The sequence below is a fragment of the Podarcis tiliguerta genome (assembly GCF_965153285.1).
Source record: "Podarcis tiliguerta genome assembly, chromosome: 9".
Classification (NCBI taxonomy): domain Eukaryota; kingdom Metazoa; phylum Chordata; class Lepidosauria; order Squamata; family Lacertidae; genus Podarcis; species Podarcis tiliguerta.
In genome coordinates, this window is record NC_139542.1 from 627,337 (window position 1) to 650,997 (window position 23,661).

Below are 23,661 nucleotides of genomic sequence, written 5' to 3' on the forward strand. Positions count from 1 at the left end.
AGATATCATGCAGTCCTAATCTGTTTTTTAGTATACCTGAAATCCTTTGCTTATTAGGGGCTACCCCACATTTTGTTCAAAAAAATTGCTTTGCAGAGTTATCAACATTTTCCAAAATAGGGAGCCCATGGCTTGGCTTTTGAAGAATAGGGGGTCCTCAGTAATTAGCAAATTGTGAGCCGCTGCTTTACATAATTCACATATTTATAAGCCACACTTTCATCAGAATATATTGAGGCGGTATACAACGTACAAGAACAAAATCAGCAAGAAGCGTCAGTATAACATCAGCCAAGACTTGGGTGCTGGGCAGCTGGCCCCTGAGCTAGGCTGTTCCCGGGCTCCCTTGCCCCCCGCCAGCTTCACCTCCAAGTCACAAACTTGGTGGGCTTCGAAAGGGTGCTGCCAGCTGCTTTTTGCCCGGGTGAGCCTGGCTGGGGGTTCTCATGCTAGCACAGCTGCTGCTGATTGCTTCCTTTCCATCTTGCCCTCCTATTAGTTTCTGGCAGGACACAGAAGAGCTTGAACTCAAAGACACACTGCTGGCATCCTGGGTGAGCAGGCCTGGCCAAGAACTAGCAGCCCTGTGCCTTTGAGAAGAGCACAGAGCTGACTTACCCTGCCTCTCACTCTCTCTACTCGTAGCAGCAAGGAAGGGCCCGTCCCCCCTTTGGGAGAGAAGGACAACGACCACCCCACTCCTCCTGGTACATGGGGAGGGGCTTTGTGCAGCAGCCCCTGGTCTTGGGCCTTCAAGCACCAGCTTTTCCCAAGGCAGAATCAAGGAAAGTGCAGCAAAAGCACACATCAGAACAAGGAAGCCCAAAGCTGCCGCTTTTCATGCTTATTCTTCCTATGATTAGTCTAATGGCAGCTTCTGTGGTGGGGGGTCAGATCTGGAAAATGAAAGGGGGGGAGGGGAGGGTCAACACCCTCTGCCCCCGGCCCAAGTGGCTGTTGCGGTCGATACCTGAATCCCCATGACTGCTTTAAGCTACTCCTGCTACTATCAGTTTGTGAACGAGATCTGATCACGGAATGACCCGTCCCCTGTGCCTTGGCCCGCAGGCGCTCTGAGCGTTGCACCCCGGAGGGAGAAGTCCTACCTTTTGGCTTCTCAGTAGAGGTGGGCTGTCCTTGGCCTCCGGAGGGTGTGGTGGAGATGACCTCTGAGTGGGAGAACCTTTCCTGGCCTGGCTTGGAGGGCCCCTTTCCAACTCTGGCAGGGATCCCTTTCTTCTTCCATTGCCGCCGCCGCTGCTGCTATTGCATGTGCCTCAGGCTTCCTGACCTGCATGGGCTCTGTCCTCCCTCCCTCCCTCTCTCGCTTGTGCTCTTGCTGCTTCTTCTCGCTGAACCGTCTCCTTGCTGCCAACATTTTGCATGAGGCCCCAGCCTGGTCCCAGCTCTGCCTGCCCTCCCATCCTTCAGAGCGCACAGAGAGCAACGGACGTCCAGCTGAGTGACTCTCCTGTCTCTTGGGCTCCTGGCGGCAGGTCTTGGCTTGCCTGGCTTGCTTGTGAGTCGGAAGGCAGTGCCGAGGGACTCCTCTTGTCCCAGGGGCTCCCCTTCCTCATGATGAAACGGCTCAGCAGCCTGGAAGAGAAGAGAAGATGAGGCTGCGCTGTGTCTTGTCCCTGAAGCTGCTTGCCCCTTGGCCCGGGGGGTGGGGGCAGGCTCTTTCTCCAGCTGGCACCCCCCCCCAAGTATATATGTACACTCATGACATTTCAGAGCGCTTAAATCTCTCTCTGCCCCCTTTCGGTCTCTTAAAAACAGAGCTGGGTTCAGAGCAGCCGAAGGTGGCAGCAGGTAAATCTCAGTTGATGAGATTAGGGGGCTCTTTGCAGCACAGCTCTGCGTTGCTAATCGGGTTACTGGCTCCCTCTGGCTGTGCTTTTTTAGTGACAGATGGTCCCCGTGGTCCCAGGGGGAGAGCCCCCAGAGAGTCCCCTCCCCCCCTCCCTGCCCCAACCTATTCACCCTCCCCCTCCCCCAGCCCTGCCATCTGTCTCCCCACCCGGAAGGAGCCTCTCTGCTCCTGGTGTCTGCCTTCGAGGCATGGTGGCCTCTCCCTGGTGACAGGGAGCACCAGGGCAGGCTGCCTAGTGGCTAGTGCAGCAGGGCCCTCTCCAGCCCTGTGCTCGGCAGGTGAGGCTGAAGGACCAAGGGCGGGGCCTGGGCAGTGAAGGACCTGCCAAAGGACTGCGGAGTGAATGCTAGAAAGAGCATTTGGACGGCCTCATGGGCCTTCTAGCAGCAGCCTTACTCTCCTCCTGGGTCTCTGACCACAGTGGCATTCTCTGGGTCTGTTCCCAAAATGCAGCCGATGCTCCCCCTTCCCCCTGGGGGGCAGACAGGAATCGCCAAACTGGGCAGGGGAAGCTACTGCTTAGGTAAGATGGTGGCCAGTGAAGGATGGGCGCAAGTTGGTGGAGTTGCAGGAGGCCAGTTATGCACCCAAAAGCTTTTCCACCATCCTCGTCCCCCGTTGGGGCATCTCTGACATGCACTCTGGCATCCAGGCATCCAGCACCTGGCCCTTGTGCTCGCCCCCCCCCCCCAACAGACTGGCAGTGAGCGGTGAGCTCTCTGTGGTGGCTGTCCTAGGGAGGAGAGCCTGTTCCCTGGGGCGCAGGGGTGCTTCAGCAGGACCTGGAGGGTGTTATTTTTGGAAGCCAGAAGGGGCTGCGTTGTGTCTTCAGATTGGGGCCCTAGTGCCTTATGTGCCTCTTTGCTCTTACCTGAGATCAGCAGGGGCGGGGATGGAATTATAAAACAGGCAACTCTATACAGGTTGTAAGATTGAGTTGGGCCAGATGTGCAGAAGGCATATAGCCCTTTTGGTGTAGGGCTCCTGACTCAGTGGGCCGTTCTCTGCACACAGAAGGTCCCTGGCTCAGTGGCCAGCACCTCCCAGTTAGAAGTATCAGGAGGTAGGGAAGGAAACTTTTTTTGCAAGAGAGCCTGGAGAGCTGTTTCTGCCCTGTGCTGGATGGACACACGTAGCCTGGCTTGGTGTTCAGGCAGCCTTCTGTGTGCTTCTCTTCTGCCTGGTGCTTTGTTTCCTCAGTTTGCTGGTACAGACTGTTTCCCTCTTTGTCCCAGCTGCCTCCCCCCCCCCCCCCCAAGTTGGCTGCTGAAAGCGAAGGGCCTTGTCTCCATGCAGCCAGCAGCGGCCTCCCTGGGGTGCTGTTGTTCCAGCGCCCTGCGAGGGCCTTTGGGACTTGGTGTCATCTTGCAGAGCTCTGCTCTTCTGAGCTCCTTTTATCAGGTCAGCCCTGATTGCAGCTTCCCGGCGCCTTAATGGCTGCTCTGCCAGGGCATCCTCATTGCCCCACTGCAAGAGGCAGAGCTGGCAGGGATCTTGCTTGTCAAGGGAGCTCCTTTGCCCAGCAGTTGGTGGGCAGAGGAAAGAAAGGAGCTTGTATCCAGCGGTCTCATTTGTGCAACAGAGCTTCTCCTCCTCCCTCTCCTTGTCCCCTCCCCAGGTCTGCTACAGAGGGTGGGGAGGACACCCAAGAAAATATTGGGGGGGGGGGCATGCACAGGGAGACAAGAAGGAAGGAAAGTTCTGTTGTGTAAGTGGAAGTCCTGTGAACAGAGCAGCTTCGTCGAATACAATGTGGTCTTTCTGTTAGCGTTGTGCTTGCAGCATTGTGATACCTGGCCTGGAGTAATAATAATAAATAACAATAATTTTTATTTATACCCTGCCCTCCCCAGCCAAGGCTGGGCTCAGGGCGGCTAACAAGCAATAATAAAAACAAGTTGAATGAATACAACTTAAAAACAAGATTAAAATACAACGTTAAAACATTGAAGCATTAAAATGCAGCCTCATCACAGGAGGAGAAAGGAACAAGAAAGAGGGGGAGGAAATCAAATTGGCTCCAAGCCAAAGGCCAGGCAGAACAACTCTGTCTTACAGGCCCTGCAGAAAGAAATCAGATCCTTCAGGGCCCTGGTCTCATGAGGCAGAGCGTTCCACCAGGAAAGAGCCAGAGTTGAAAAAGCCCTGGCTCTGGTTGAGGCTAATCTAACTTCCTTAGGGCCTGGGACCTCAAGGTTGCTATATATGGACCTTAAATAGATTCCAGGTGAAACATTCTGCCAGCTTAAAAGGCTTCAGTGAAGCCTCGGTGGCGTCCTGTTTCTCCTGGGGCTCCTGGCATAGGCTATGAGCTTCAGCAGGAGTCCCCCCTGTGTGTGGCGCCACGGGAGCCTTTTCCGATCACCTGGGAGATGCTGAGCATTCTCATGGCTCCAGGTCACCAAGCCCAGCTCTCTGCAGAGTGTGGGGATCCTGTGGCCTGGCTCTTTTCCGCAGCCAGCTGCCTTGGCAGTAAAGGCCGTCCACAACTCTGCCTTGTCTACGCCCACTTGGAAGCTCCCCCCCCCACAACCTGTTTCCACGAAGGAGACAGGACCACAGGAAGCTGCTCTTTACCAAGTCAGACCATTGATCCATCTAGCTCAGTTCCTGCCAGCTTGCCACAAATACTCCCCAGCCCCTTGTGCCAGTTGCAGCTGTCCTCTCTCCAAGGCAGAGGGGCTGAGCTGGCCTTTAGCTGTCCATGGTTCTTAAGGGTGAAAACTCACTGTGGGTGACCAGCATCCTGGCTTGGCTCTGCTTTCTCCGGGAGAATGAGAAACAGCTTCTCTAGCCACCTTGCCCAAACCCCTCTGGGCTGATCACAAGGACAAGCTGTGAGCCAGTCCAGATCTCCTGCTCCAACAAATGTGCATTCTTCTTCTTAGAGGATAGATCCCAAATGTCATTTCTTCCCAATGCATGCTCTTTTTGCATTGTTTGGACTTATTGGCCACATTGTCATATTTCACCTTTGGGGCAAGGGCTCCCAAGCTTCTGCTGCCGTTCTCATTCAGTCCAGTCGCTGTGATTGTGGGCTCTGATAGGTGACGATAGGAATGGATAGGTTGGTCCTGAAGCTGAGCTTGTTTTGGGAAGACGACATGGACACTTTGCAAACCAAGTGACAAATAAGAAAGAGCTTGGTGTCTTTATTCATAGCTGCTGAAAAGCCTCTTAAAATTTTGTGAAGAATTTTTATTCATGGTAGCAAAATTAAAGATTCTGAATTTTCTTTCCATTTTTATGCAAAAGGCCAGTTTGAGAAAGTATGAGAGAGAGAGAACCAAGGGAAATCCCTGAAACCAAAAGAGGGTCTTCCTCTCCTGTATAGTGCTGTGACAATGCCACTGAAAAAGTTCACTTCTGCCCAATTTTGGGGGCTTCTGCTCATTTTTGCTGCTTTCCCCCTTTAATCCCATAGTTGATCTGGAAAGCATCAGTCCCTTTCACACATCCCAAAGTCCGGATGGGGACCCTCCAGCCCAGTGTCAGGTGCCAGCTCCCATCACGCAGAAAGGTGGTCAAGTCTGGAAGGAAATGCTAACGACTCTGGGCCTCCTGAGAACCTCCAGCCTGCTTGACGTAGTGACACGAGGTTCAGAGGTTCAGAGCGCAGGCATCCCCGTGGACAAGCTTCTTGGGCATTAGTGAGATGGAGAACAAATGGAGCAGGCGAAAAGGAAGGAGGGGGCTGCGCTCCTCTCTCTGGCCTGCCCTGGAGATGCTTCCAGAAGAGCAACCGAGAGGAACATACGGAAAACACTAGAAGTAATAATAATAATAATTAATAATAGTTTATTTTTTATACCCTGCCCATCTGGCTGAGTTTCCCCAGCCACTCTGGGTGGCTTCCAATCGAGTGTTAAAACAATACAGCATTAAATATTAAAAACTTCCCTAAAGAGGGCTGCCTTCAGATGCCTTTTAAAGACAAGATAGCTGCTTATTCCCATCACATCTGAAGGGAGGTCATTCCACAGGGCAGGCACCACCACCGAGAAGGCCCTCTGTCTGGTTCCCTGTAACCTCACTTCTTGCAGTGAGGGAACCGCCAGAAGGCCCTCAGTGCTGGACCTCAGTGTCCGGGCAGAACGATGGGGGTGGAGATGCTCCTTCAGGTATACAGGACCGAGGCCGTTTAGGGCTTTAAAGGCCAGCACCTTTAAAGTTTGCATTATAGCCTGTTATGACATGAGCAGCATCAAGTAACGCAGGCCTCTGTCTGTGGTGAAGTGTCTGAGTGACAGCTGTCATTTAGTTCGTAATAATTCTCAGCATGAGATCATCTACTCTGTGATGCTCAGGTTGGTACAATCGCTGAAATCAGGGCTAGGCTTCCTTGGCACCCGATATTTCATACATATTCCACAGTCCTCCAGAGGCATCTGTGCTGCGTCCGTCTTCTCCTGTGTCCCAGAGACCCTGATGGTCAACTTGCCCATGGCATGGGACCTTCCTCACAAGCAGGCAGGACGCCTCCATGGGTCCGGGTTCAAGTCACGTAGTGTCTTCCTAAAGCCGTCCATTCTTAACGCTGGATTTTGTGTTCCTGTGCTGCATGTGTGTGTGTGCCCTCTTTGTTTTTCCGCCTGCGATGGTGAGCAAAGGACTCGGCTTGAGGGATGAATCCTTTGATGACGGCGGGGTGGCGGGTGCCGTTGTGCCCAAGTCCTGGCGAATGGGATCCTGTCCTCCGCGAGATCCCTGAAGCGAGTTGTGGAAGGGAGGAGGAGGAGGGCGAGGAGACTAAGGCCAGCCCCTTTGCTTTCCCCGGGAGAAGGGAGAGGGAGGGAAGCACCGAGAAGCCTTTTAATTAGCCGGGGAGACAGCTGAGCCGAAGGCGTTGCTAAGTGACAAGGAGCCCCTCGCCTGTCCCCGAGAGGCGCATCCCTTTCTCTTCCCTCCTCTTCTCACTTTGCCGAAGAAAAGGCTCCGTCTCCGGTTCTGCAGTCGCAGCAGCAACGGCGCGTCTGGATCAGAGATCTGCCTGCGAGGAACTCGGGGGAGGGAGGGAGGGGATGATCCAGGAGTGGTGATGTAATGAGCAGCCGGGGCGGTGGTTGGAGGCCAGTGGCGAAAGGATGTGCGGCCCACGGTGCTGGCTGCTGGGGTGCTCCTGGGCTCCCAAGCCCCTGTGATCGCCCCGAGGTCTGAGAGGAGCCGCCGGGGCCGGACTGCCAGGCCGGAGGACAGCGGAGGGAAGACGCCGGAGCTGCAGCCATCTGCAAGATCTCCTGGACAGGCCGTGCTGCTTGGGAGTGCTGCATTGTTGTGATTGAATGGTCTAATATTCTGCCTGCCTCTTTCTCTCTCCCTCTGTCTCTGCCTTCCTCTTCTCTGTCTCTGCCTCTTACCTCCTGCAACCATGAAGCAGGCCGCAACTGCACGGAAGGTACAGTCTAATGCAAATGCTGCTGCTGCTGCTTCTAAACCATTTTGTTTGCTGAAACGATTTTTTTTTTGGGGGGGGTGTCATTTGGAGTTTGTCTCCTTCATGCGGGCCATGGGGATGAGGAGTGTGGCGCCGCTGGAAGGGGGTTGGAGACGGCACATGTTTGGATCTAAGGCGCGATGTGCTTGCATTTCATTCCCTGTCTTCCTGAGTTTGAGTTCCCCTCCCTCATCATCTCCTTGGTGTTGCATGCAGCATATATATTTTTTTACCTCCAAGCAGCCTGGAGGGCCAGTGTTGCTGCTGCTGCTGCCACTGCTGCCCGAGGCTGGGGCTGGGGAAGAGGGGGTTGCCTGCTCTGGGAAAGTTGCCCGTGAACTGCTCTCTCTTGTCGTCTTCTCCGCCGGATCAGCCATTTTCCTCGGCTTCTCACACTTCTGGCTAATTTGACAGTCTTCACTGTCAGGAGCTTGCCCTCCTCCTTCTCTGAGGGGCATTTTGCTCTTCGGGCTGCACAGCTTTGCCCATGCCATTGCTGGGCTCTTCTGCATGCAAGGCTAAGCGTGTGAGCAGTTGAGAGGCAAATGTGCAAGTTTCCTGCCGCAGCAGGGATGCTGCGTAGCCTGGCTTACGTGACGGGAAATGTGCCCAGTGCCCGATTCTGGGCCGTTGGGCTGGCCAGACTGGGGTGAGGTGCTGCTGCCTGTGGGCTATTTTGAGAGGTGCCTTTAAAATCCAGCAGAAGGGGAGCCTTGGCAGAGGCCAGCTCTTGAAGTCCTGCTCGCTGCCCCCGGTCATGCCAGGGATTCTTCTGGCGCCCACATTGCTGGCTTTCAGATGTTCAGGCCTTGGGGCACCGATGCCGCTGCTTTGATGCCCTTGCTCCTGCCCTTGCCCCTCTTTTGGCTAGTTTTGGTTTTCATCCATCTTGTGCTGCACTCCTGAGAGATGTTATTTATTTAAGGTGGTATAGAAATAGATCCCAATAAATTAATGCCCCCCTGGCATTTGCGGGGGCCTCTTTAATCCTCCCCTGTCCTGCTTTGGAATAAGGAGGCTTTGCACGGCTGCAGTGACAGGATTTGTTTCCTGGCAAATGCCCTTTTGGGGTGTGATGACCTCGCCTTGCATGCCTCAGGCTCCCTTGGCTTCTTCCCGTGGTCCTTTGGCGGAGGGTTATTGAACTAGGCAGGAGGCTTGGTGGACAGCGGTCACTGTAGAGAAAAGCATGCAGCTCAGCTGTTGGAAAGCAGCAGAAAGTTGATTCCAGCAGGTTTGTCCCCAGTTGCGGACTTGAGGGTGGTCCTGGAGCCATGGTAGGCAATAATATTGCAAGAAGGAAGGAAGGAAGGAGTTGTGTCAGGTGGCACAGGGAAGCACAATCAGCTTTGCTTCCAGTGCGTGCAAGTGCTAGGATACACCTTGCACCTGGACCTGGCAGCCTGTGGCACTTGGACAAGGAGACCAGGCAGAGCCAGGCTGCCAGTCACCCATCTCTGCCCTGAGGCTTCTCTTGACAGCCCCTTGGCCTGTATGCAGACAGAAAAGGGACTGAATTGGAGTTCCTGGCATCCCAGCTGGGATTTCCGCCCGCCCCCAGTCTAAGGAAGTAGCCTGAAGCTGTGTACATGAAAGCAGTCCTGAATTAGCCTTTCTGCGAAAGGGACATGTTGCTCTTTGGGCAATTCTTTTTTGGGGGGAGTGGTGTTGGGACTCTGCTCAAATGCAGGACCACAGAGACCGAAGGCCAATTTGTGACCTTGCCTGCGTTTGTGGCAGGGCTCTTGCTTTTAAAGGCAGGGCAAGATGGCTGATGTAGATCCCAATTTAGCCTTGGCATGCCGGCCAGTCAGCTGATACAACAATCCAATCTGCATCTTGGGAAAGGCCGGCTCCTTCCTGGAGCGCAAGCTTGGGAAGTCACTCCTGGGCCGCCAGAGGATGGGGCCAGGTGTGGGGCCGGTGGCTTGCTTGCCTAGGCTGGGTCACCTCATCATGGTCTGGGTCTTCAAGAAAGAAAGCTAAATGGAGGGAATCATAGCTGAACTTGCAGCATCTGCAACCAGAACCAGAAAACCCATTCCCATTCAGAATGAAATGCATCCCTTCATCCATCTCTCTTTTAAAATGTGTTTATTCCTTTCTGTGTCTTGAAGAAGGCTGCTTTGCTCCCCCAAAATTTCCCACTCAAGAACTATGCAAGGAACGTGAACCACGGCTTCTTGCCTGCACCACGAGAGCCTAAGATTGTGTCTTGGGTTTAATGGGTGGCTGTAGATGTCGCTGATATTCATGGACTTCCTAGGTCATGGGTTGAATGCCTCTTGGAGGGCAGGGTGAGGTGGCTGCAGCTGGCCTTTCCATAACCAGAAACAGGTGGGCTGAAATCATCCGCTCTGGATGGGGAGAGCGCCTGCCTGGGTGGGGCTGGAGAGAGTGTTGCTGCGGCTGAGAGGCAGGCAGGGAGGCTGCCTTGTCCAGCCTGGGACAGGGCAGGGAAAGGCCTTGTTGCTGGTGCTCTGCTGTGGCTACTGGACATACATCTCCTCTTCCGAAGAGGCGTTTCCCCCTTGGAGCCTGGGGCAGAGAGGCTTTTAGGGGGAGGAAAATTTGCGCAACAGCATCAGGTATTCAGATTCTGGCGCTCCACTTGCATATTGCACATCATTCCTGCTGGCTGCAACCTTCGACTTGTCCTTGGCACATAGTTAGGCTGTTTGGTCCTGGTCCTGTAGGAGCTGCAAAGCCACGATGAGGCGGGCAAGGCACTGGCGCTTTCAGGGCGGGCGTGTTCTGTATTTTTTATATATTTATATTAACGTGGTGCACCTGAAGCAGCAAAACCAGACGCTTTCACCTGCCTCACCTGCCAGAAAACATGTCTCTCCAGTCACAGCAGGTGCTGTAACTCTCCCGTGGTTGGACTTTACTCCCAAAGGCTCCCTCCTCTGCTGTCTCCCAAGACAGAAGGATGCCAACCATATATGAACAAAACTGAAGCTCTGCCCTTCTGGTGCATTTATTCTGGCTGGATTGCAACCGTTAAAAACAACCCAGTGGGATCCCAGTGATGTTCTCACAATGGCCACCTTGGGGTTGGGGGGAAGTAGACCTTCCCCTCCGAGACATGGACTGCTCTCCTTACCCACTTGGCCAAGCGCCCTCTGACTGCGTTCACCAGCCGGGAAGGACAGTGGCTTAGTGGCAGAAGCTTTGCATGCCTGATGTCCCTGGTTCAGTGCCCTGCTTCTCCAGGTAGGGCTGGGGCTGAAACTCTGGAGAGCTTCTGCCAGTTGCTGGGCCCAGTGCTGAGCTAGATGGACCTGACTCCCAAGAAGGCACTTCCTTAGGTTGGTCTCACCACAGTTCAGGGATCTCGCCCACATCCTTCTGCTAAAGCGGAGGCTCTCCCCCTAGGAAGCCTCCCTCCAGCAAGAGGGACATTTAGCCCAGTGACTGTCCATTAAAGGCAAAGGGTAAAGGGACCCCTGACCATTAAGTCCAGTCGTGGATGACTCTGGGGTTGCGGCGCTCATCTCGCTTTACTGACTGAGGGAGCCAGCGTACAGCTTCTGGGTCATGTGGTCATGTGACTAAGCCGCTTCTGGCAAACCAGAGCAGCACACGGAAAACACCATTTACCTTCCCATCGGAGTGGTACCTATCTATCTACTTGCACTTTGACATGCTTTCGAACTGCTAGGTTGGCAGGAGCAGGGACCGAGCAACGGGAGGATTTGAACCGCTGATCTTCTGATCGGCAAATCCTAGGCTCTGTGGTTTAACCCACAGTGCCACCCGCGTCCCTTAGATGTCCATTAGATGGTCCCCAAAACTCTACACAAACTGCACAGGGCAAAGGGTATAGGAGGGCAACTGTGGAGAAAATAGCCTTGAAGTTCAGATTTGCCACTCTCAGAGATACAGGCCACACCTGGCCTGACTCTGCAGGCACACAGGCAAGAGCTGGGAATGGAAAGAGCCTGAGCTGTGCACCAGACCCCAAAGGCAGAAGGTTGACTACCAGTCCCCCCTGCCCCCCCCCCAGCCACAAGTTCCAGCTGAGCACTTTCTTCTTTGGAAGTTTGTTCTGCAGGGAGAACAAGGGGCGCTTGAGAGGCTGGCCTTTGCAGGCTTGGCAGGACGCTCCATCTTAGCAGCAGGGGAGAAGGGACAATGCCTGGAGCTGCCTCCCTCCCCTGACAATGGAGACTTTGTCAGCGTCTTCTTTTGCCCGGAGGCGCCAGCGTTGGCTGTCAGCAAAGCCTCTGGGCACAGGCGGATGGCAAGGAGGGGGCTGGAGCTCCGGGAGAGGAGGGCAGAGCAAGGGGAGGGGCAGCTGCCCAAAGAGCAACGGAAAGCCCCCAGTGGTGTTTTGCGGGTGGCAGAGCGGCGGGGGCACCGTCCTGCAGCCCTCTCAGAGCTGCACCCCAGGATAGTTCTGCACTGCCATGTGCTGTCTCACAGTTTCAGCAAGGGGAGCTGCCTCCTCCTCCTCAATCTTGGAAGCGTCTCCTGGATAGGGGCCTTGCCCGTGTCATCAGCCTACCCAGACCTTAATAGCAGAGCAGGGATTTCCAGCTTCCAGCCCTGGCATCTCCAGCTGGGATTCCCCTCTGCCAGGAAGCTCCTTCATGTGGATGGAGGCGCTGAGTCCTTTGCAGGATCTGTCCCGTCCCCCCCTTTATCCACTGGGAAGTCAGGACGGCCTTTGACCCCCAGAGCTCCCAAGTGCCTTGATGGCCCTGGGTAGGGTCGGCTTCAAGCTCTGGCCCGGTTGCAGGTTCCCTTCAAGATTTCTCCAACTTCACCCGCCTCTGAAGCGAGTCTTGGCTGCTGTGAAGTTTGCTGCCTCCTCTGCTTGCAGTGCTTAATGGATATCCGGGGGGTGGTGGATGGTTTTTGGTCTGCCACCTTTTCTTTTTAATTGAAAGTTCAAAAACTACATAATTGTATGTGCACTAAACACGATGAGATGCAAACAAGAGAGAGAGAAAGAAAAAGAGAAACAGCCCCCGTGGAGAAGGGGAAATAAAGGGGGCAGAGGGAGAAACCCAAAACTGTATGCAGTCGTATCTTGGTTTTTGAACAGCTTAGTTCCCAAATGTTTTGGCTCCTGAATGCTGCAAACCTGGAAGTGAGAGCTCCAGTTTGCGAACTGTTTTGGAAGCTAAACGTCTGACAGGGCTTCCGATTGGCTGCAGGAGTTTCCTGCAGCCAATCAGAAGCCGCGCTCTGGTTTCCGAACATTTTGGAAGTCCATCGGTCTTCTGAACGGATTCCTTTCGACTTCCAAGGTATGACTGTACTTTACAAAGTTGCTATTGTACTTCATCAGATCTTGACCCGTTACAGTATTTGTAAGAATGGATTCCAAATACCATTGAATTTGTCAGCGTTTATATGCAAGTTGTTCATACGTTGCAAGTTTGCACAAGCCTTCAATCCAATCATAGAAGGGAGCCGCATTTTTATTTTTCCAGTTTGTCAGTGTCCGTCCTTTTGCTGTGGCAAGTGCCCCCTTGCCACCTTGACTTCGAAGGCAGGGAGGTCTGTCCCTTGTCCAGGAAGAGGAGACCAGGCTGCTCCGGGCGTCCAGCCTCGCAGCATTGGGAGGGGCCCCACCTGGACTGTGCATGAGCAGCAGCTTGGCTTGCGGGTGGGTGGCTGTCGGGGTGCCAGACTCACGGAGCTGATGGCGCGCGCACTAACCACTCTCCTCTTCTTCCCTCCGCACTTTGTTCTGTCCTGCCGCTGCCGTGTCTCTGTGTCTCCCTGTTCCTGTCTTCCCTGTCTGCCTGTCTGCCTGTCTCCTCCTCCTCTGCCTTCTGCTCCTGCCGGCCTCCAGACCACCACCAGGAGGCCCAAGGTGAGAACCGGTGGGCTTTGCGCAGCTCTTTCAAATGCTCTCTGCTGCTGAAGGGTCTGAGGCCCCTCTGAGCTGACTCTTGCTACAGCCTCTCTCCTCTGTGGTGGGGTAGGGAGGGCATCTCTGTATATCTCAGCCTCACCTACCTCCGTGGTTGCTGTGGGGATTATATGGGCAGGAGAACCACGGGTGCTCCCTGGAGAAACATGGGATAATGCAAATGAATACCGCAAATGAAAAAGCCAGGCCTTTTTCGTCTGTGGCCCCAATCTGGTGGGACGCTCTGTCACAAGAGACTAGGGCCCCGCGGGACTTGACATCTTTCCGCAGGGCCTGCAAGACAGAGCTGTTCCACCAGGCCTTTGGCCAAGGCACAGTCTGACCCCCTCTCTCCTTCTGTAATCCTCACAGAACTCCAGCCCAATGGTTGCCATTAATTTCATTTTGAATTGATTTTAGAATGCTGTGTTACTTTTATTGTTGTTATCCGCTCTGAGCCCTGCTTCAGCTGAGGCTTCAGCTGAGGAGGGCGGGATATAAATAAGTTGTTGTTATTATTATTATTATTATTATTATTATTATTATTATTATTATTACTATTATATTACATGACATGAAATGGCATGAGTCTTTCTCGTCTTCTAGCAAGGAGGCCAATTTTAGTGACAAGAGGCATAGTTTGATAGACAGTAATTTCACATTTTGAGAGCTCTCTGATGTATGCTATCTGGACACAGTGACTTGGTGAATTTTCAACTTGCCCCTTGTCCCCTCCCTCTGATGTCGGCCTTCAGGTGCTCTCCCAGGCAGATTCTTGAAATGTGAGCAGGAATGTGCACCCCTATCGCCATCCTGGGCCCAGAGAAGCCAACTGGGCAAATGCGGAGCAGGCCTGTCTGGAGGCAGGCGTGGGAGCAGTTCCCACAAAACCCCATATCTGCCCCTCGGCCGCTTCGATTGACAGAAGTGGCACCACTGCAGGAGCCACATAATGCCTGTTCTGCACTTGCCAGAACTTGATTATTTAGTGTGTCAGTAGAAGCACTTTGGAATGTCCTACCGGTTGAGCTCAAGCAGGTGATTTCACAGTACCCTTTTCGCCACCTGCTAAAACCATTCTTGTTTAGACCCAGATGCTTAGAAAGTTGGGGTAATTTTAAAAGTTGAAAGTATTCTAACTTTGGGGTGTTTTGTGTTTTAAACCATTTTTCTTGATTTTCTTGTTTTATCTTTTTGTAAACCTCTTTGAGGTCCCCCTCCCCCCCTTTTTTACAACAAAGCGGTTTATCAATTTTATGAAATAAATAAAATAAATAAAAGACGGGCTGTGAAGCCAGCATCCCGCTGCAGGGGAGCCTGGCTGAGCAGGACTCCAGACTCCAAGCTGCAGAGCTCTCAGGGGTGAGAGCACCCCAGCGCCTTCTGCAAGGGCCGCTTGGAATGACCCCCCCCCCCCTGACGGTGTCAGGGTTCCATTTGAACCAGGGCGGTGTCTTCATTTTAAGGCCAAGTTTCATCCTTGGGACACAAATAGGAATGGCTAAGAGAGTACCCCAGAGCTGGTACAGAGTGCTTTCGCCTTCACCACAGCCAGTCCCTATGAGTCGAGCAGGGCTTCCAAGCAGGCTTCCAGAAAAAAATGGCCCATTGGGAGGTTTTTACACACACACACACACCCCCCCACACACACCCCCTCTCCTCTGCATTGCCCTTAAGTGCCAGAATCTACTCCAACTCCTGCCGATTCCTGGATTCATCAGTCCCTGTGCGTTTCCTGCAGAAGCTGTGTGAGATCTGCCGTTTCGGTTGTGCAATGCCATTGCCCCAGAGAGCAGCCCCTGGGCTCTGCAAAGCCATCGTCCTTCTAACATGCTTTTCCTCCTCCTTCTCCTTCTCCACCCCAATGGCGGCCTTGCAGCCCACCCGGACGGCCAGCTCAGCAGCCTCCAGCGGCACAACCGGGCTCTCGGGCTCAGCTTCTGCCTCTGCCGGCGAGATGAGCAGCAGCGAGCCAAGCACTCCTGCGCAGACGCCTCTGGCTGCTCCCGTGGTTCCCACGCCCTCACTGACTTCTCCTGTGGCTCCACCATCTATCCTGTCACCCACCAAGGTAAATGGGCCCCTGGGCCTCTGGCTGGCTTCTGGGGGGTGGGGGCTGCATTGGCACTGCTGAGCTTTCCCTCCATTTACAACTTGGGGCTTGTGGGATGAGCGGGGAGGGGGAGCTTCAGGGTCCCATTGGCCTCGAAGCAGAGATCCTCCAACAGCCCTCCTTGTGTGCACAAGTTCATCAGAGGCAGCCCTTGTAGCGTGGAAATCTGAAAGCGGGAAATTACAACAACAACAATAACAATTATTATTATTATTATTATTATTATCATCATCATTATCATTATTATTGTTTTGTTTGTTTGTTTATACCCCGCCCAACAAAGTATTAAAATACAACAAAGTATTAAAATACAATAGTCTGTTAAACATTAAAAACTTCTCTAAAGATGCCTTCAGATGTCTTCTAAAAGTCTGGTAGTTGTTCTTCTCTTTGACATCTGCTGGGAGGGCGTTCCACAGGGCGGGTGCCACTACCGAGAAGGCCCTCGGCCTGGTTCCCTGTAACTTGGCTTCTCGCAATGAGGGAACTGCCAGAGGACCCTTGGTGCTAGACCTCAGTGTCTGGGCAGAACGATGGGGGTGGAGCTGCTCCTTCAGGTATCCTGGACCGAGGCCGTTTAGGGCTTTCAAGGTGTCCAGTGGGCCCAGAACCTGTCCTCAGAGTTCCCAAGCTTTCGTGCGCTGTTACGGATATTGAAATTGCTGTTCAGTTCTGACGTGCTCTCTCACAGCAATCCTCTGACTTGGAGAAATATTATTCCTACTGAACAGATGGACAGCTGAGACTAAGCAGTGAATGTGTTCATTCTTCTCTCTCTCTCTCTCTCTCTCTCTCTCTCTCTCTCTCTCTCGTGGGCTACTCTGCTCCTCAGCCAAGGAGATTTCAAAAGGAGAATCATAGAATTGTAGAGTTGGATACTGAGGGTCGCCTAGTCCAAGCTCCTGCGATGTAGGAATAGGCAGGTGGCCCCTAGGGGCGTTGTACCTGCATCCTTGGCATCATCAGCACCAGGCTGAGCTCAGTGGAGAGTCTCCATGAGCAGGCAAGCTAAGGCCCAGGGGCCGGATCCAGCCCAATCGCCTTCTAAATCCGGCCCTGCAAACAGTCCAGGAATCAGTGTGTTTTTACATGAGTCCTTTTATTTAAAATGCATCTCTGGGCTATTTGTGGGGCATAGGAATTCATTCATTTCTTCCCCAAAATATAGTCCGGCCCCCCACAAGGTCTGAGGGACAGTGGACCGGCCCCCTGCTGAAAAAGGTTGCTGACCCCTAGTTCCCAGCAGGGGATAATGGTGGTAGCCCCCCAGATTTGGCCAGACTGCAAGTTCCCCCTCCCCTTCCTTCTTTGACAACTGGGGGGCTTCTCTGCAATGTTTATTTGCAGGACCACGTGACATCGTCTGGATGTCACAGTTCTTGACACAGACTTTGAAAGTGATAACTATTTGTAAGCCTGGAAAGGAAAGGTGGAACATTGCATTTCAAAAGAAAGCGCATTTGTTGTGCTAGTGCCCTGCGAGTGTTTTGTGCTCCAAGGAGAGGCTGGTGCTTCTGTGTTACAGCAGGGATTGTGATCAAGACCCTGGAGGCGGAAGGAAGTGCCCCCTAGTGGAGAGGAGGTGGCATTGCAGCCCTTCCGTGAGAATTCCCTTCTTAGGGCTAAACTGCAAAGCATCACAGACTTGGAAGGGACCCTGAGGATCATCTAGTCCAACCCACTGCAGTGCAGGAATAGGCAGCTGCCCCATCCGGGGGGGATCAAACCTGCAACCTTGCTGGTTTCCAGCTGAGCTATCCAGGTCATGTTATGCAGATGGATACTGCAGGTTCTTTTTTTAAATAGCAGTGATGTGGCAGGAGGTCTCCCCTGGTGCCAGCCAGGTGGCTCTTTCCTGCTTGGAGGTCCAGGCTTGACCACCGCGCAGGGTGTGGCTTCTCACTGTGGGACCCTCCGTGCCTTGCAGGAGGAGGAGAACCTGCGCAGCCAGGTGCGAGACCTGGAGGAGAAGCTGGAGACCCTCAAGATGAAGCGGAACGAGGACAAGGCCAAGCTGAAGGAGCTGGAGAAGTACAAGATCCAGCTGGAGCAGGTCCAGGAGTGGAAGAGCAAAATGCAGGAGCAGCAGGCCGAGCTCCAGAAGCGCCTGAAGGAGGCGAAGAAGGTGAGAGAGGAGATGGGCAGCCTGCAAAGCATGCTGGGAACTGAGGAGCTCTGCCTGGGGGCAGAGGGGCATCCAGCAGCGCAGGGCTTGGTCTCAGAGGGTCTCCTTTCAGGGGAAGCCTCTTCCTCCTAGCCCAAGCATCCCTCTGATTTGGGCTTCCTCCCAGGCTGCTCTGCTTGGTCTTCAAAGGGCCTTTCCCAAGACTTGGCCCGTTAGCCTGAGATGTCGTCCTGGTTGCTGCTGGTGGCTGCCAGGCAGAAGTCTCTCGAGGGGGCCGGGCACCCAGGGTGGCTTGAGGGTGGGGGCTGCACGACCGGCCAGGCACAGCTGCCTCCTCTCCTGCCAGGAAGCCAAAGAGGCCTTGGAGGCCAAAGAGCGCTACATGGAGGAGATGGCCGACACGGCTGACGCCATCGAGATGGCCACTCTGGACAAGGAGATGGCGGAGGAGCGGGCAGAGTCCCTGCAGCAGGAGGTGGACTCCCTGAAGGAGAAGGTGGAGTACCTCACCATGGACCTGGAGATCCTGAAGCACGAGATCGAGGAGAAGGGTGAGAGCGGCGGGGGCTCCGGGAGGGGGGCAGGAACACTGGCATCTCACTTGGTGGGTGGGTGGCTGGGCCCAGCCTGCCCAGAAAAAGCTCTCCAAGCGGCGGAAGGGTTGATTTCTCCCAGGGCCTCACCCGGCTGGCTGCACTCTTGGGAGAGGCTCCACACTCCTGAGCAGGGCCTGGATCCCCCACAGCAGCAGGGGCACTGGGTGCCCTCCTAGCAGGAAGGCAGCTGACGTGCCCCTCCTCCCATAGGCTGGGTGGGGTGGCTGCCTGCTGAGCCAGAGGCCGGCCCGGCTTCCCACGCACCATGTTGCCTGCCAGTGAGTCAGTTGCGCCAGCTGCATCCGGTCGGGCTTTCACATGCTCCTTCCCACCTCTCTAGGATCTGACGGCGCTGCCTCCAGTTACCACGTCAAGCAGCTGGAAGAGCAGAATGGCCGGCTGAAGGAGGCGCTGGTGCGGTAAGAACACAAGCATGCAACACACACCCCCGAAACACACCTCCACATCATGCGCACACCGCCCAGGGTCCTGGTTCCTGCAGCTTCTGAAGGCAGGATCCTGTCCCCCCCCTCCTGGGTCTGTGACGTGAGCGGTCTCTGTTGCCCAAGGAAGGTGACCCACTCCCAGAGAAGCTTCCCTCTTTTGAACTGGGCCCAGGCTTCTCTGAGGATATTTGGGGGGCGGGGAGAAGCCTTTTCTAGCAGGTGCCTCCCCCTCTTTCTCAGTAATAATAATAATAATTTATTATTTATACCCTGCCCATCTGGCTGGGCTTCCCCAGCCACTCTGGGCAGCTTCCAAAAAAATATTAAAATACTGTAATACATCAAACATTAAAAGCTTCCCTAAAGAGGGCTGCCTTCAGATGTCTTCTAAAAGTCTGGTAGTTGTTGTTCTCTTTGACATCTGGTGGGAGGGCGTTCCACAGGGCGGGTGCCACCACCGAGAAAGCCCTCTGCCTGGTTCCCTGTAACTTGGCTTCTCGCAGTGAGGGAACCGCCAGAAGGCCCTCAGAGCTGGACCTCAGCGTCCGGGCAGAACGATGGGGGTGGAGACGCTCCTTCAGGTGTACTGGACCAAGGCCGTTTAGGGCTTTCAAGGTCAGCACCAACACTTTGAATTGTGCTCGGAAACGTACTGGGAGCCAGTGTAGATCTTTCAAGACCGGTGTTATGTGGTCTCTGCGGCCACTCCCAGTCACCAGTCTACCTGCCGCATTCTGGATTAATTGCAGTTTCCGGGTCGCCTTCAAAGGTAGCCCCACGTAGAGAGCATTGCAGTAGTCCAAGCGGGAGATAACCAGAGCATGCACCACTCTGGCCAGACAGTCTGCCGGCAGGGAGGGTCTCATCCTGCGTACCAGATGGAGCTGGGAGACAGCCGCCCTGGACACAGAATGGACCTGCCCCTTCATGGACAGCTGTGGGTCCAAAATGACTCCCAGGATGAGCACCTGGTCCTTCAGGGGCACAGTTACCCCATTCAGGACCAGGGAATCCTCCACACCTGCCCTCCTCCTGTCCCCCCAAAACAATACTTCTGTCTTGTAAGGATTCAACCTCAATCTGTTAGCTGCCATCCATCCTCCAGCCGCCTCCAGACACTCACACTCCATGCCAGTGCCCTGCTCCTCCTTCCCCTGTCTGGCTTGGGAGGGCCTTGGGGTGGCTCTGCTGCCCTCCCATCCTGGTGGCGCGTGACTCTGAGCTGCCCTCTCTCCCCCCCCCCCCCTGGCCTCGGCAGGATGCGGGACCTGTCTGCCTCCGAGAAGCAGGAGCACGTCAAGCTCCAGAAGCACATGGAGAAGAAGAACACGGAGCTGGAGACGCTGCGGCAACAGAAGGAGAAGCTTCAGGAGGAGCTGAAGCAGGCGGAGAGGACCATCGACGAGCTGAAGGAGCAGGCATGTGTGCCCAGGGCCAGGCAGCCCCGCCTTGACGCCTCCTCCAAGCCATGCGCTCAGCTGCGCTTGGGGGTCGCTGGGGAGAAGGGGGTGGGCGGGAGGCTGTGCCTTGCCAGGAGGCCTGGTGGGCAGCTTCCACCCCTGGCCAGAATCCCAAACCCATGTTGAGTACTATGGCGTCTCAGGAGCATTCAGCACCTGCAGTTTCAACCATGCGCGGTTGCAGGCTGGCTGGTTGAGCTTTACACTCTCTGCCTTGCTTACTGGGAAAAGCCCCCTCAGCTGCCAGCTCTGGAAGGTTAGGGATGTTCACAGAGGAGCAGTTTGAGTATAGAGGCTTTGCTTTCTTTAAGATCTATTTCAGTGGGTTGTTTGGTCTTGGTTGCCTTTAAGGTAAAGGTAAAGGGACCCCTGACCATTAGGTCCAGTCGTGGACGACTCGGGTTGCGGTGCTCATCTCGCTTTATTGGCCAAGGGAGCTAGCGTACAGCTTCTGGGTCATGTGGCCAGCAGGACTAAGCCACTTCTGGCGAACCAGAGCAGCGCACGGAAACGCCGTTTACCTTCCTGCTGGAGTGGTACATATTTATCATCTTGCACTGATGTGCTTTCGAACTGCTAGGTGGGCAGGAGCAGGGACCGAGCAACAGGAGCTCACCCCATCGTGGGGATTCGAACGACCGATCTTCTGATTGGCAAGTCCTAGGCTCTGTGGTTTAACCCACAGCGCCACCCCTTAGTTGCTTTTAAATGCCAGCTGCCTTGCTTCACTCTGTGAGAAAAGTTGGCCAACAAGCATAACCAATAATAAGGAAGTCATGATGACAATGGTCAGAGCCTTGGTGTCTGGGGCTGGGCTCCCTCTGCTGTCCGGGGCAGGGGCTGGGATGGGGAGGCTGCGCCCAGATTGCTCCAGGTCTGGGCCAACCCTGTGTCCTTTCTCCCAGGTGGATGCTGCCCTGGGGGCTGAGGAGATGGTGGAGACGCTGACTGAGAGGAACCTGGACCTGGAGGAGAAGGTCCGGGAGCTTCGCGAGACGGTTTCAGACCTGGTGAGATTGAGGGGGCAGAGGAGCAGGGAGGGGAGGGGAGCGGGCTGGCTGGCTGTTGTTCTATCTGCCTCGTGGCGAGAGGGAGTGGGGGCCTCTTGCATGTCTCTCCCCAGATGCTGCCGTGCCCACAGGCGGGCTGTGGGGTGCCCTCCTCATCCTGGTCACTGCTGGTGGGCGGTCAGTCTTTGGCCACCAAGGGCCTCCTGCTGTTGCATCCTCCATCTTCACCCCCCCCACACCCTTCCCCCTGTCCAGGAAGCCATAAACGAGATGAACGATGAGCTGCAGGAGAACGCCAGGGAGACAGAGCTGGAGCTGCGAGAGCAGCTGGACATGGCGACTGCCCGGGTGCGAGAGGCGGAGAAGCGCGTGGAGGCGGCTCAGGAGACGGTGGCCGACTACCAGCAGACCATCAAGAAGTATCGGGAGCTGACTGCGCACCTGCAGGTGCTTGCTGTGGGGGGAGGAAGGCGGGGCTCAGAGCAGGCCAGGCTCGGGGGATGGAGGACCCAGCCTTGGGGGAGGGATGGCGGGCCCCTGCCCCCTTTGGAGAGCACCTGGCCTCCTCCCCCAGCGAAAATGTCTGTGCAAGGGCAAGACTTTGCTTCCAAGCACATGAGAGGGACAGGTGAGCATCAGCGCAAGGAGCCTTGTGTGGAACAGGAACTGGAGAGGCCGCACGTGGGTCTCCTCTTTCCAGGCCACCCCTCGGGCCAAACATCTCCTGCACTGGGGCCAGGAAGTGCCACAAAACCTCTATGCACCTAGATGTGCTCTCTCCCTCTCCGGTTCCCGTTTAGCCCCCTCAGGTGCCTTTTGGGTTTCCGGGGCTTCTCCTGGTTCCCCCTTGAGCCATGCACTCCTCCTCCTCCTCCTCCTCCTTCGGCACTGTCTTCCCAGCATGCCTCACTCCTGCTCTCCCTGTTCCAGGATGTTAACCGGGAGCTGATGAACCAGCAGGAGGCCTCCGTGGAGAGGCAGCAGCAGCCTCCGCCTGAAATGTTTGACTTCAAGATTAAATTTGCAGAGACCAAAGCTCACGCCAAGGTATGCTCAGCAGGGATAGGCGGGGGGGGGGCAGGGAAGGGGAGAACCCCATTTCCCATCCCAAACCCATGTTAGAAAGTGAAGAGCTGGGGCCAGGAAGACACTCTTGAGCTAGTCTTAAAGCAGTGCTTCAGAATAATGTGACAGATACTTTCAGTTCCGACAGGCGACCTGTTTTCTGAAGTCTGTGAACCTGAAAGTTCAGGCTTGGTTTTTCAGAAACTAGTTCTGATTAGAATAGGAACCTTGAATGAGGCTTGTATTTTCGGGAATAGTTTCCTAGGTTGCAGCAGGATATCAGTAAAACAAATAAATACAGGTTCAGGGTAGTCTGCCAGGGCTCCTGGGACGCCTTCAGGCTCAACTCAGACGTGCTTGTGGAGTCAAGAGCAAACCCCACTGGCACAAATGGTGGAGTAGCAGCGGCAGGAGTCATCTCGGAGAGTCGTGGGGTTTTGTGGGGTGAGGCCTTCCCAAAGTAAAGGAAGGACTGGACTCTGATAATAAAATACACATGGAGGCTTAAATCAGCAAGACTCTGGGAGGAGTGCGATAATAATAATTCCTGTCCACCCTCCGGCCAAGGTCGTTTTATTCACAAAATCTGATTGGTTCTTACGAACACTGTGTAAAGTTTTCATAAGAACCAATCAGATTTCCTCTGAGCATTTCAAAAAACCCCACATGGGGACAAAGTTAAAGTTAAAACTACAAAGAGCTAATTTCCTACTTGAGCATGCATATGCAATTCAGGAAGTGAAGAGGAATGCTTTTAGGAAGGTCATAAACAGGAGAGGGCGGAAGGATGGCAAGGAAAGAGTATTCGCCATCTCCTTGTGAACTCTCTTCCTGGCCCCTAAGATCAGTCTAAAGATTAAACTACATCAAGGTAACCTACGATCTTTATGGACTGAGGATGCCTGAGGAAGCAACTGGCAGCTGGGCTGTGTACGTGTCAAGCAAGAGAAATAGGACAGGGAAGCAGAGGTGTGGATTGATCAGAAATCATATCAGAATGGCTCAAGCCCAGTCAACGCAATGCTCTCATTGCTGATGAAAGCAAATGGCTTGCTCCATTATTATTTTTTTAATAATTCCTCATGGCAATCCCACCTGATCACTACAGTGGGGTTCCCGCTCTCCTGTGCCGCACTCACACGAGGGGCCTGGAGGTGTTCCTGGTGCTGCCACCAGGTGTCGCTTGCAGAGAACGGGGGTGTCCAATGGGCTTCTTCTTCCCCCTCCAGGCCATCGAGATGGAGCTGCGCCAGATGGAGGTTCACCAGGCCAACCGCCACGTCTCCCTCCTCACCTCCTTCATGCCGGACAGCTTCCTGCGTCATGGCGGGGACCACGACTGTGTTCTGGTGCTGCTCCTCATCCCACGGCTCATCTGCAAGGTAGGCTGAGAGTGACTGGGGGGCGGGGCGGTGCCGCCACACCCTCCTTTCCAACAGAAACATGCCAACCACAAATGATTTGGGTCAGTAAATAATCAAGTTTTTGCTAATTTGTTTCCTACAGAAAAAATTTTGTTGTCTGAAATTTCTAACCTGAACCTGAATCATTATTACAGTCATACCTCGGGTTGAAGTTGCTTCAGGTTGCGCGTTTTCAGGTTGCACTCCGCGGTGACCCGGAAGTAACGGAATGGGTTACTTCCGGGTTTCGCCACTCGCGCATGCGCA

At 54.4% G+C, this 23,661-nt stretch overlaps 1 protein-coding gene across 7 annotated transcripts in view; it reads left to right on the plus strand.

The window, feature by feature from the left end:
* DCTN1 (dynactin subunit 1) overlaps positions 1–23,661 on the plus strand; it is a 67,902-nt gene that overhangs the window by 31,529 nt on the left and 12,712 nt on the right. For 3 of the 7 annotated variants that reach the window (XM_083398188.1, XM_083398189.1, XM_083398186.1), the window contains exons 5-13: positions 15,056–15,247; positions 17,217–17,414; positions 17,761–17,965; positions 18,351–18,429; positions 19,715–19,874; positions 20,822–20,926; positions 21,182–21,373; positions 21,857–21,973; positions 23,221–23,373. In XM_083398188.1, the coding sequence (XP_083254314.1) occupies positions 15,056–15,247; positions 17,217–17,414; positions 17,761–17,965; positions 18,351–18,429; positions 19,715–19,874; positions 20,822–20,926; positions 21,182–21,373; positions 21,857–21,973; positions 23,221–23,373 (1,401 nt within the window). Of the gene's footprint in view, positions 1–7,247; positions 7,269–13,116; positions 13,138–15,055; positions 15,248–17,216; positions 17,415–17,760; positions 17,966–18,350; positions 18,430–19,714; positions 19,875–20,821; positions 20,927–21,181; positions 21,374–21,856; positions 21,974–23,220; positions 23,374–23,661 lie in introns of all 7 variants that reach the window. The other 4 variants (XM_083398187.1, XM_083398185.1, XM_083398183.1 and 1 more) reach the window with 3 other exon arrangements.